The 14,096-nt window shown below is 44.8% G+C and overlaps 1 protein-coding gene across 1 annotated transcript in view; it reads left to right on the forward strand.

The window, feature by feature from the left end:
- The window catches only part of ncanb (neurocan b), a 161,932-nt gene that overhangs the window by 114,621 nt on the left and 33,215 nt on the right, over window positions 1-14,096 (forward strand). The window contains exon 9 of the mRNA XM_041205542.1: window positions 13,121-13,243. Within this exon, the coding sequence (XP_041061476.1) occupies window positions 13,121-13,243 (123 nt within the window). The remainder of the gene's footprint in view (window positions 1-13,120; window positions 13,244-14,096) is intronic.

Genomic DNA, 14,096 nt, shown 5'->3' on the forward strand with positions numbered 1-14,096 from the left:
GAGGATCTTTTAACTTACCAGTTGTTACCAGTCTGTCGCCAGGGTGACAGATGGCTTTGTAACAGAACCGTTTCCAACTAATAAGATGTGACTAATTGTTAGAAAATTAAATGCAGATGGCTCTGCTTGAGATAGCTCCAAGGACTTCATTAATAATAAATTACCTCACTGCACAATTATTCCTTTTTTGAAAGAAATTGCCAACAAGTCATTTTCTAAATTCTGAAAGGATCTTTTTTATTGCTGCATTTGCATCTGGTACCTGGAAGGGCAGAATCTGGAGCTCTTAATGTGTGAGCCTGTGTGAGAGTTCAAACAAAATGATAGCATCCCCTACATGCCTGGTGACCCCTTTGAATATTAAATGATCCTCCACTCCCATAAACCAGCAGATTGTCTCACTGCTTCTTTGAATTTATTACTGTTGATTTTCCTAAACTCTAAGAACCTCTCACGACGCAGGAAATCGTGGTTTTGTAAGTAGCTTGTTAAATGGGGGTGAGTGAGTCAACAACCTGTTTGACTTCTCCCCTCAGCCAGCACAGATATGATGGGCCAAATGGCTCCTTCTCCATGTAGCATGACTCCATAAAGTGGGGAAAAGAAAACCTCCTTCTTTTACTGTCAGTCATCTTTTACTACAGGCGCTGCCAACTGCAAACGCGTATCCTAATCGCTTAATTCGCTGGCTTAATTCATTCAGCTTTCTGGCACATTTCTCCTTCAGGGAGAATTTAGATGAAAGATCACATGAAAGGACAGGGGCTGCTGGTTGTCTCCACTCAGTGGCTGGATCCTAGCCTGGGGTATGAATTCTCTTTCCCAGCTAATCAGACCAGCTTAATAGATATACTGTTAGCAATGTAAGAGTTCTCTGAGGGCTGTTAGATTCCATCGTCAGGTGATGGTGCAGTGAGCATCATTTGTTTTGAAAGCAGAGGTTTTCAGTTCCACAATTTATTAGTTGCACTTTACAATGAGTTAGCAGGCATGGCTCAGTGGGTAGCGCACTCAACTATGAGTCAGAAGGTTGCGGGTTCAGATGCCACTATCGAATGCATGTTCCAGGCTGATATGCTTTGTGCAGTGCAGAGGGAGTGCTTTACTGTCAGAGGCGTCATCTTTCAGATGAGAAAAAACTGAAACCCTCTCAGGTGGATGTAAAAGATCGCACGGCACTACTCAAAGAAGAGCAGGAGAATTATCCCTGGTGCACCAGAAAGGTCATCAACCTGAAATGTTAACTCTGTCTCTCTCTCCACAGGTGCTGCCTGACCAACTGAGTGTTTTCTGTTTTTATTTCAGATTTTCAGCATCTCCCAAGTATTTTAGAGCCCTCTCTGGTGTCCTCAAACAAACATCAAATTAAAATGGTCATTTATCTCATTGCTGTTTGTGGGAGCTTGCTGTGCACATATTGGCTGACCCGTTTCCTACTTTACAACAGAGATTATACTTCAGAAGTATTTCAATGGCTGTGAAGTACTTTGGGACATCCGGTGCTTGTGAATGTCGCTAGATAAATGCAAGTTCTTTCTTTCTAAAGAGTCTCTTTAAAGGTTTGGTCCCCCAATCAGTGACCAGTTAGCTGAGCTCAGCAGAGGCCGGATGTTGGGTTAGCAACAATTTCCTCATTGCCTGTGAACTATGGAGAGCAATAACAGCCAGTGTGCCCACTGCTGGTGGGTAAGTAGGCGAGGGATACAGCGAGTGAAATCCAGTGGAAACAATGGGAATGTGTGTGAATCAGCAGCTTAAGAGAATGGGCAGGGCTGTAGGGGAAAAAAGTGTGTGTATGTGTTTAGGTATTTGTATGTAGAGGATCTATATAGGTACGTTTGTGTATGTGCCAGTTGGTTTGCGCATTGGGCAGGTTCTTTAAAAGCAACACATTGTGTATTTTCTAATATCCCAACTTTGTGGAAAGAGCCCTCACTCATCCAGACTCTGGCATTAATACAATTAACAGTTAAGGCATCTGCATGCTGCTTTGATAATTCTAGCAAGAGCTTGTTCAAAGCCTGGTTTACACATGTGGTTTACAACTCCTTATCAGTGCAGGGGGCATGCTGATGGCATATTTGTGCATCTTGCATACTTTAGCGAGGGGGCGGATAGTTAAACATGAGCCAGCAGGAGTTACGTTGCCTTTTCTGTGATACTATCACACACTAAGTATCAGTCCAGTGGGCCCACACAGCCTGGAACAGTCGAGACCATTAATGTCTGAAAACCTGAATCTCCTGAGCTTTAGGTTAATCTGCAGCAACAACAAGTGCACTGAACATAGATGGATCCTGATCAATGGCCATCATTCAAGGAATCCCTCACTACACCTTTTAGTGACACCAATTCAGCAGTGCATAAAAAATGTACTTTCTGCATTTGTGATTATCCGTGTATCAAATGGTAATGTTTTATTTGGCTTGGAGTTGTCCGTAATGAGAGAATCTATAAAGTGAATAAATAATGCTTGAGGCAGCATCCTGAATGTGTTCTGATAAAAGGGAGAAAGACTTGCATTTCTATAGCACCTTTCACAACCACCAGACATCCCAAAGCACTTTTGAAGTGTAGTCACTGTTGCAATGTAGGAAACTCGGAAGCCAATTTGCGCACAGCAAGCTCCCACAGACAGCAATGTGATAATTACCAGACAACCTGGCGATAAAAGCAAAATACTGCGGATGCTGGAAATCTGAAATAAAAACAGAAAATGCTGGAAAAACTCAGCAGGCCAGGCAGCATCTGTGGAGAGAGAAACAACGTTAACGTTTCAAGTCTGTATGACCCTTCCTCCTGTCCTATTGGTCATGTTGATTGAGGGATAAATATTGGTCTTCAAAATAGGACCATGGGATCTTTTACATGCAACTGAGTGGACAGATCAGGCCTTGGTTTAACATCTCATCCTAAAGTTGGATAGTACACGCTCCTGTTCTGGGATTGAATGTATTTTTTTAATACTATTAATGAATCGGCTGGTGGGATGGCTGCAAGACTTGGGGAGGTTTGGAAGAGGAAGAGGTTAGATAGCAAAGTCAGGAGTAAGGTTAGGGAGTTGGGACATGAGGAGCAGATCCACTGAATTCCCAATACACACTCCTGGTGGGTGAGAACTGGAGATAACGATATTGAATGGATAACAGTGAACAGTTTCCTTTATCAAGCCTCTGAGTCCTACCTCTCCCCCATCCCTCTGTTCTCTGATTCCCACCAAATGTGTTTCACCCCCTGTCCCTCCAGAATTCCCAACATGCCCTGTCAGTCTTGACTCTTCACTCTGAACCACTTCTTCCTCACTGCCTCTCTCTGCATTTTTGAGAAACCACCTCAAATCCTACCTTTCTAATCCTCTGTTCGTTATCAACACAACAGCCCTGTGTCCAATTCCCTGCCATTGAAAAGTTGTTAAGTCTAAACCATAATTATTCTTAATTAACATGGGAAGGACTTTTAGCCCCGTTGAGAATGAGAACGGAGGAGGGTGGGCACGAGAGGTCATGTTGCTGGCTGGTGTGCTGGTTGCTGGGAGGCGGGATGGGGATGGGGCAGGGTGTCCTGTCTCCAAGCGGCAGGTAGCCTGTGGAACGAAAGGCCTATTAAGAGACAGGGCTGCTTTGTCCGGTCCCCCTACATTGCATCCATGATGCATGTACAATGCTCCTGCTGCTCACGTCCTCATCTACATCTAACTTCAACTTCTTAGGTCCCCAACGACACCCCGCGTCATTTACATTTTCAGGTCAGCGGGTGTGGAGCCGAGTTGGCTGCATGCCCGCCGACCTGTCAATGCCACTTAAGGCCATTCATAAAGTAATTGAAGTAATCAGTGGACCTGCCCGTCCAGCCTTAGGGTTGTGGTCAGGCCGGGAGCCCAGGCGGGTTTCTGGAAAAACACGAAACCTCATCCACGGGCGGGATGAGGGATTTTAAGATTTCAGAATATTTTAAAATAAAAGTTATGGACATGTCTCCCTGAGGCAGCACTTTGCTCAGGGAAACTACCCCCCACCCCGCCCTGCCCGCACAGGGAGCCCATAGCACTTCCTGACGCATGTCACGCTGGGTAGTTCTTAATTGGCTTGCCCACGTAAAATGGCGACGCACCCCCGACCGGGGGCACTGATCAGGAACCCGCCTGCTTGCGCCCGCTTCCGCACAACCTCCCCAACAGGGGGATGATCCTGCCCATATTGTCAGAATTTTCCAGTCAGCCTCCAGCTTGCCTGGGGCATTGGGGAACACTGCAGCTGCCTGGTGGGGGAGCGGAGGAACGGGGAGTGATTGGGGGCAGCACTCCAGGCAGGTTTCCCTTCTGTCAATGGCGGCCCAGCTCCTGAGGGTTCCCTATCTTGGGGCGGCCTCTCTCACACTTACCCGTAAAGTCAGCCTGTTACTTCTTGAGTGCTGGAGGGTCTTCCATTGAGCCTTCAGCTTCAAGAGTTTGCCCTCTGTCATTCCAATGACCTGCTTGGCCACTAATCATTCCAGTTTGGGGAAAAGCACAACGGTGTGACTGTTCTCCACACTGTGCGGGCTTCTGACTCCATTTAGCCCTGACAGTGGGGCCCTGAAGCCCAGGTAGGGGCAAATCAAGGTGTCAGTTACGACATAGCTAACCCCTTAAGACTAATTACTGGTTAGGCCAGTAAACTTCTTCCTACATTGCATCCATGAGGCATGTACAATGCTCCTGCTGCTCACTTCCTCATCTACATCTAACTTCAACTTCTTAGGTGAGAGCAGCAGGTTTCTCCAACCCATCACTGGGGAAAATGATCTCCCTCCTCCTGCCTGTCCCCAGCAGTATTTGCTGGTGTTGACCTTGCTTTTTGTGAGGTACCCATTCTCTATACAATTTGTGGAGCATCCCTTTATAAGTGACTGGGATTGCACCATGCAACTATAGACCACACCATTTGGAGACGGGTTTACTGGTACAAATAAATTGGGATTGCACATTCTGACCTGTTCAATTGAGTTGGTATTGCACATTCCAATGTGTTCAATTAATTTGGGATTGCACATATCAACTTGTTCAGTTCACTTGGGATCGCACATTCCAACCTGTTCAATTGAGTTGGGACTGCACATTCCAATCTGTTCAATTAATTTGGGATTGCACATTCTGACCTATTCAATTGAGTTGGGATTGCACATTCCAATCTGTTCAATTAATTTGGGATTGCACATTCTGACCTGTTCAATTAATTTGGGGTTGTGCATTCCAATCTGTTTAATTAATTTGGGATTGCACATTCCAATCTGTTCAATTAATTTGGGATTGCACATCCCGAACTGTTCAATTAATTTGGGATTGCACGTTCCAACCTGTTCAATTGATTTCTGGCTTTCTTCCACACAATCCCGTTCTCCCAGCAAACCCCTGTCGAAGCAGCATCAGATTAATATTGAAGTCCATATTATAGTGAGTGAATGGACAACCCATGGAACAAACTCCATGCGAAGACACTGGAAGCAATTAATATTGATTCATTCAAAGGCAAATTTGATAGATTCCTTTCAGGAATTAACATTTTGGAATACACTATCTGAGTGATTTAAGACATGACATGTGGCTGGCACAACATGCTTGGGAGGTGCAGGAGACTTTGGAACTCTGCTTTTGGTCATAGAATCGCATAGCATCCATACAGCACACAAGAAGGCCATTTAACCTCTCGTGACTGTGTCCAGAGCTATTCAATTAGCTCGATTCCCCATTCACCCATTCAATCGTTCTCTCCTCCCCAACATATTGATTGAATTTTTGACACCACTGGAAGAAAGGTCTCCCCATCAATAGGAGGGTCACCAACATTGTGCTATTTTTATGAATAGGCCACTGACGGTGAAGCTGTTTGAGGTGGTTCCAACAACAACTTGCATTTGGATAGTGAATTTAACATCATAAAACATCCCAAGACATACAAATGCATAATCACTCAAGACTTGTCACTGAACCGCATAAGGAGATATTAAGTGACCAAACACTTGATCAAAGAGGAATTTCTTAAGTGTGGAGTTAGAGTCATAGAGTTTTACAGCATAGAAACAGGCCCTTCATCCCGTTATGTCCGTGCTGGTCATCAAGCACCTATCTATTCTAATCCCATTTTCCAGCACTTGGCCCATAGCCCTGTATGCTATGGCATTTCAAGAGCTCATCTAAATACTTCTTAAATGTTGTGATGGTTCCTGCCTCTACCACCCCTTCAGCAACGTGTTCCAGATTCCAACCACCCTCTGGGTGAAAAAAACCCTTCCTCAAATCCCCTCTAAACCGCCTGCCCCTTACCTTAAATTGATGCCCCCTGGTTATTGACACCTCCGTTAAGGGGAAAAGTTCTTCCTATCTACCCTATCTATGCCCCTCATAATTTTGTATGACTCTATCAGGTCCCCCTGCAGCCTTCTCTGCTCTAAGGAAAATAACCCTAGCCCATCCAGTCTCTCTTCACAGCTGAAACACTCCAGCCCAGGCAACATCCTGGTGAATCTCCTCTGCACCCTCTCCAGTGCAATCACATCCTTCCTATAGTGTGGCAAGCAGAACGGCATGCAGTACTCCAGCTGTGGCCTAACCAGCATTTTATACAGTTCCAACATAACCCCGCTGCTCTTATATTCTATGCCTCGGTTAATAAAGGCAAGTATCCCATATGGCCTCTTAACCACCTTATTTACCTGTGCTGCTGCCTTCAGGGATCTATGGACATGTACGCCAAAGTCCCCCTGATCCTCTGTACTTCCTAGGATCCAACCATTCATTGTGATTTCCCTTGCCATGTTAGCCCTCCCAAAATGCATCACCTCACACTTCTCAGGATTAAACTCCATTTGCCACTGCTCTGCCCATCTCACCAGTCCATCCAAATCGCCCTGTAATCTAAGGCTTTCCTCCTCACTATTTATGACACCATCAATTTTCGTGTCATCACCAAACTTACTGATCATACCTCCTATATTCACATCTAAATCATTAATGTACACTACCAACAGCACCTCTCCTGTGGCCAGAGAGGATTTGAAAATTAGTGTCAGAGCCCCTGCAACCTCCTCCCTTGCCTCACATAGCTGCCTGGGATACACCTCACCTGGGCCTTGGGATTTATCTACTTTTAAGCCCACTAAAACTGCCAATACCACCTCCCTTTCAATGCTAATTTGTTCAAGTATATCTCAGCTCCCCTCCCTGATTTCTACACCTACATCATCCTTCTCCTCAGTGAACACCGATAAAAAGTAATCATTTAAAACCTCACCTATGTCCTCCAGCTCCATACACACATTGCCACTTTGGTCCCTAATTGGCCCTACTCTTTCCCTGGTTATCCTCTAGCCCTTAATATATTTATAAAATGCTTTGGGATTTTCCTTTATCTTGCCCACCAGTGTTTTTTCATGTCCCCTCTTTGCTCTCCTAATTACTTTTTTAAGTACCCCCCTACACTTTCTATACTCCTGTAGGGCTTCCGCTGTTTTCAGCCCTCTGTATCTGCCATAATCCTCCTCTTTTACCCTTATCCAATCCTCTATATCTCTAGACATCCAGCATTCCCTGGAATTGTTGGCCCTACTCTTCACCTGTACGGGAACATGTTAAATAGATAGGGAATTAAGATAGATTAAGGGAGGGAATTCCAGAGTTAGGAGCCTAGTCAACTAAAAGCATGTCAACTAAAAGATTTGTAAACAAAGGATGAGAATTTTAAAATTGAGGCATGATCTTGAGCCAATGGAGGCCGGTGAACACAGGGGTGATAGGTGAATGGCGGCTTGCTATGTGTGAGGACATGGGCAGCAGAGTTTTGGATGACTTCAAGTTTACAGAGGGTAGAATGTGGGAGACCAGGCAGGATTGTGTTAGAATAGTTGACTTCAGATTAACAAAAGCATGAATGATGTTTCAGCAGCAGATGAGCTGAGACAGGGACAGAGTTGGGCAATGATACAAAGGTGAAAATAGGCAGCCTTAGTGATGACCCGGATATGTTTTCTAAGCTTCTTTTCTCTGGTTCTATGTTGTCAAAAGCTCAACTCTGGGTCAAATATGATACCGAGATTGCGGACAGGCTGGTTGAGCCTCAGATGGTTGGGGTCAATGGCGAGGGAATTATCACTGGGACCGTAGACTGAATGACTTCAGTCTTCCTGGTATTTAATTGGAGAAAATGTCTGCTCATCAGATAAGCAATCTGATAATTTAGAGTTTGAGAGAGGTGGTGCTGAGGTAGAGTTGTGTGTCATCGGTGTACACGTGAAAACTAACTTTGTGCTTTTGGATGATGTTTCTGAAGGGCAGGATGTAGAAGAGAAATTGAAGGGGCCACTTGGGGGACACCACAGGTGACAGTGCAGGAATGGGAGGGGAAACCATTGCAGGTGATTGCAGGAATCCAGGAAAAATGTTAGAGAGCTTCTGAAGATGCGAAAATCCTTTGCCTTTTTGTTTAACTTTTGATTTTATTTGAAGGTACCAGAGTGTTAATTATAGTTAAAATCATTTGGTTAGGATAGAGCTAATAGTTTTTGTTGATAGAAACCTTCTTGGCCATCAACTGATTCCCTTGCGTTTAAATCGATACTAAATGCATTATGTTTAATGATTTAATTCCCATTAGGATTAATTAACATGTTTGAGCTGCATAAATTCAACATCATGTGTGATCAATTGCAAGTGTTTATTTCATGCATCTATTCATCATCCGCACTCCTCTTATTTTTCCTTTCTTGATCCTATTAAGCTCCAACTGTCCTGTCCTTCCCACTCTAATGTTCAAATCAAGCCTTGTCCCTCCATCTTCTACTTGAACCTTCCTGTCCCAGAAGCTTTGGCATTCTTTAATAAAAACTGAAAGTGCTTGAAAAACTCCACTGGTCTGGCAGCATCTGTGGAGAAACAGGCAACATTTTGAGCTCAATATGATTCCGATAGTAAGTGTTAATCGCAGAACTTTGAGTCCTGGCTCAACATTGAGTTCAAAAATTTCAGGTCATGAACTCTGTCCTCCATTTTGAACTTTTCCCACCACAAGTGCCAGTCTGCATCTTGTTCTCACGTTGTGCTTTCAGACAGAGCTGACCTTTATTCTGCTATTAACACCTACTCTGGACCAATGTTTAGTTTCTTTACTACTGCCAATGCCACTCCCTTTCCATTTTGTTCTGTGAAAGCTTTCTCACTTAATCTCCCCCATCCTGTAACCTATCCCTGACCTTCCCTTTTGTTCCACCCAACTCCCCTTTCTCAACAGCATAAAACTTATCATATTTCTATTTCTCTTTAGTTCTGAAGAAGAGTCATATTGGACCTGAATCGTTAACTCTGTTTCTCTCTCCACAGATGCTGCCAGACCTGTTGAGTTTTTCCAGCATTTTCTGTTTTGATTTCAGATTTCCAGCATCCGCAGTATTTTTGCTTTTATTTTGGAATTCTTTACATGCACTCGGTTTTTCCTTCAATCACTGGACTTTAATATTACCCACAACCTATTCACAGGATCACAGAATCACTTAGTGCAGAAGAGGCCCTTTGGCCCATCGAGTCTGCACTGACATGTGAGAAACACCTGACCTACCTACCTAATCCCATTTACCAGCACTTGGCCCATATTCTTGAATGCTATGACGTGCCAAGTGCTCACCCAGGTACTTTTTAAAGGATGTGAGGCAACCCGCCTCCACCACCCTGCCAGGCAGCGCATTCCAGATCATCACCACCCTCTGGGTAAAAAAGTTTTTCCTCACATCCCCCCTAAACCTCCTGCTCCTCACCTTGAACTTGTATCACCTCATGACTGACCCTTCAACTAAGGGGAACAGCTGCTCCCTATCCACCATGTCCATGCTCCTCATAATCTTGTCCACCTCGATCAGGTCGCCCCTCAGTCTTCTCTGCTCCAACGAAAACAACCTAAGTCCTCTCAACCTCTCTTCATAACTTAAATGTTTCATCCCAGGCAACATCCTGGTGAATCTCCAGTGCAATCACATCCTTCTTATAATGTGGTGACCAGAATGTGCACACAGTACTCCAGCTGTGGCCTCACCAAGGTTCTATACAATTCCAACATGAACTCCCTACTTTTGTAATCTATGCCTCGATTGATAAAGGCAAGTGTCCTATAAGCCTTTTTCACCACCCCACTAACATGCCCCTCTGCATTCAGAGATCTATGGACACACACGCCAAGGTCCCTTTGTTCCTCAGAACTTCCTAGTGTCATGTCACTCATTGAATACTTCCTTATCAAATTACTCCTTCCAAAGTGTATCACCTCACACTTTTCAGGGTTAAATTCAATCTGCCACTTATCTGCCCATTTGACCATCCCATCTATATCTTCCTGTAGCCCAAGACACTCAACCTCACTGTTAACCACCAATCTTTGTGTCATCCACAAACTTACTAATCCTACCCCCCATATAGCCATCTAAGTCTTTTATATAAATGACAAATAATAGGGGACCCAGCACAGATCCCTGTGGTACGCCACTGGACACTGGCTTCCAGTCACTAAAGCATCCTTCTGTCATCATCCTCTGTCTCCTACAACTAAGCCAATTTTGAATCCACCTTATCAAATTACCCTATATCCTATGGGCATTTGCCTTCTTTATAAGTCTCCCATGGGGGACCTTGTCAAAGGCTTTGCTGAAATCCATATAAACTACATCAACTGCACTACCCTCATCTACACACCTGGTCACCTCCTCAAAAAATTCAATCAAATTTGTTAGGCATGACCTCCCTCTGACAAAGCCATGCTGACTATCCCTGATCAAACCTTGCCCCCAAGTGGAGATTGACTCTCCCCTTCAGAAATTTCTCCAATAGTTTCCCTACCACTGAATTGAGACTCACTGGCCTGTAGTTTCCTGGCTTGTCTCTACAACCCTTCTTAAATAACGGAACCACATTAGCTGTTCTCCAGTCCTCTGGCACCTCCCCCATGGCCAGAGAGGAATTAACAATTTGGGTCAGAGCCCCTGCGATCTCCTCCCTTGCCTCCCTCAATGGTCTGGGACAAAAATCATCCGGACCTGGAGATTTGTCCTATTTTAAGCCTGCCAACAGCTCCAATACCTTGTCACTCCCTATATCAATTTGCTCAAGAACCTCGCAGTCTCTCTGCCCGAGTTCCATACCTTCATCCTCATTCTTTTGGGTGAAGACAGATGTGAAGTATTCATTCAACACTCTACCAATGTCCTCTGGCTGCACCCATAGATTGCCCCCTTGGTCCCTTGTGGGTCCTACTCTTTCCCTGGTTATACTCATCCCATTGATATACTTATAGAATATTTTGGGATTTACCCTACTTTTACCAGCCAGAGCTTTCTCATATCCCCTCTTTGCTCTCCTAATTGCTTTCTTAAGCTCCACCCTGCACTTTATGTCCTCCACTAATGCCTCTGCTGATTTGCTTCCCTTGTACCTGCTAAAAGCCTCTCTTTTCCTTCTCATCATATCCTGAATATCTCTGGTCATCCATGGTTCTCTGGGCTTGTTACTCCTTCCTTTCACCCTAGAGGGAACATGTTAAGCCTGTAACCTTTCCATTTCCTTTTTGAACGCCCCCCACTGCTCTTCTGTAGATTTCCCCACAAGTAGCTGTTCTCAGTCTACCTTGGCCAGATCCTGCTTTATTTTACTAAAATCCGCTCTCCCCCAATCCAAAACATTTTTTTGCATCTTGTCTATTTCTTTGTCCAAAACAAGCTTAAATTTTACCATGTTGTGGTCGCTATCACTAAAATGCTCCCCCACCACCACCTCAGCCACCTGTCTGGCTTCATTCCCCAGAATTAGGTCCAGCACTGCGCCACCCCTTGTTGGACCCTCTACATATTGACCTAAAAAGTTCTTCTTTACACATTTTAAGAAATCCACTCCATCCAAGCCCTTAACACTATGACTATCCCAATTAATGTTGGGAAAGTTGAAATCACCTAGTATAATTATCCTATTGTTACTGTTTTTACACACCTTCACAAACTGTGCACATATTTGCTCCTCAATTTCCTGCTGACTATCTGGGGGTCTATAATAAACACCTAACAATTTGATGCCCCTTTTTTATTCCTAAACTCTAGCCACAAAGATTCATTCGATGCCCCCTCCAAGATATCATCTTTCCTTACTGCAGTAACTGACTCCTTAACTAACAATGCAATGCCTCCTCCTCTTTTACCCCTTCCTCTGTCTCACCTGAAGATTCTATATCCCGGAATGTTGAGCTTCCAATCCTGCCCCTCCCTCAACCACATCTCTGTGATGGCCAATATATCACAATTCCACATGTCAATCTTCACCCTTAACTCATCCATTTTACCTGTAATACTCCTGGCATTAAAGTAAAGGCCATCCAGCTTTGCCTTTCTCCCCTGAAACTTAATGCAGCTGTACTCCCTCTGGCTTGATTGTTTTAGTGTATCTATTCTGCTATTCTGCTAGCATTCTGTGTCTCCCCTCCCTTCTGAATTAGTTTAAACTCCTCCCAACAGCACCAGCAAACCCGCCTGCAAGGATGTTAGTCCCGCTCTGTTTCAGATGTAGACTGTCCCGCTTGTACAAGTCCCATCTTCCCCAGACACAGTCCCAATGACCCAGGAATCTAAAACTCTCTCTCCTGCACCAACTCTTAAGCCATGCATTTATCTGCGCTATTCTCCTATTTCTGTGCTCACTATGCCCTGATGAAAATGGTTAGGATATAACTGAAGACATGGTCAATGAGGAAGTGTTTGAACCCATAGAAAGATGTAGCAAGGCAGAGGAGCTTAGTGGGAGAATTGGAATGTAAAGGTCTGGTGGAAGAAGGTGTGAAGGACCAGGAGGGACGTGTGAGAGCTTCAGACAGAATAGATACGAACTGAAATGAATTCTTCCTCCTACTCACAAGCACAAATAAATCATTAATCTTTAGTTCCCGAGTAAAGTGGTTGCCAGTGAACCAACTAACGATAATTGTCAAGCAAAAGAATGTAATTCTAATGAGTTGACTTTCAGATATCAGTGTGAGTCATGCTAACCCCAGCAGTTTCTCCCCTTTATTCTCCTCATGACGATGCTCTGTTTCTCACTAATCAGCTTACCTTCTGTTTTCTTCAGATCCAGAGGAGTCAAACCCTTGCCAGACAAACCCTTGCCTGCATGAGGGAACCTGCTTGTCCAACAGAACAATCTACACCTGCAACTGCGTCCCTGGATTCACTGGGGAAAACTGCGAGATAGGTAAGGCACTGAATGAAACATGGGGGTGGGGTGGGGGGTGGATTGTTCCCTCGTCGGACGGGCTCGGCAGGAGCGAGAGGGGGCAATTGGGAAGCCGACTGCCACCCGCGATTGGGGCCCAACCGCAATTTCACTCTGGTGGGCCAATTCAGGCCCTGCCGGTGTGAAACACGCGCAGCAGGGCTCAGCGCTGCCTGTGTGGGGGTGGGGAGGAGGGGTGTAGGAGGGCTAGCGTGAACTTGGCGCATTCGCGGGGGGTGAGCACTGGAAAAGCCCCCTGAGGTGGCACAGAGCTGCCTCAGGGAGATGAACAGTTTAAAACATTAAAAATAAAGATTTTAAAAATGTTATAAAACATGTCCCCTCATGTGACTCAATTGTAAGGATGGACGGGCGGTGAAAAATTTCTTACAGTTATAACTTTAATGCCCTTAATAGGCCTTTTAGTTGTCAGCGGGCACGTTGCTGACTCTGGCGCTCGCCCGATGCCATCGTGTGCTGTTTTATGCTCGGTAGGATCGGGTGCACGTCCGCCCTATGAGCTTAAATTCTGGCCATGGAAACAGGGCGACTACAAGTTTGAGTTGCACCCCTATGCATCAACATTTTCTCTGCTGTCCCCATATCATTTTCAGAGATTGGTCTCCCACCTCAAGACTTATTGTTCTCTGTGGAGGTATCTCAAGGCCTTGGTTGATTCTGTAATGCATTCCCCCACCCCCAACCCCCTCAATGTGAAGTGAGCGACTAACAATTAATAACAATTAATAAATGGAGTAGAAGTGATGTGAGGAAAAGATTTCTCACCCAGAGCGTGCTTGAAGTTTGGAATGATCACCCTGAAAGGGTGGTG

This window comes from Carcharodon carcharias, chromosome 14 (genome assembly GCF_017639515.1).
Source record: "Carcharodon carcharias isolate sCarCar2 chromosome 14, sCarCar2.pri, whole genome shotgun sequence".
Lineage (NCBI taxonomy): Eukaryota > Metazoa > Chordata > Chondrichthyes > Lamniformes > Lamnidae > Carcharodon > Carcharodon carcharias.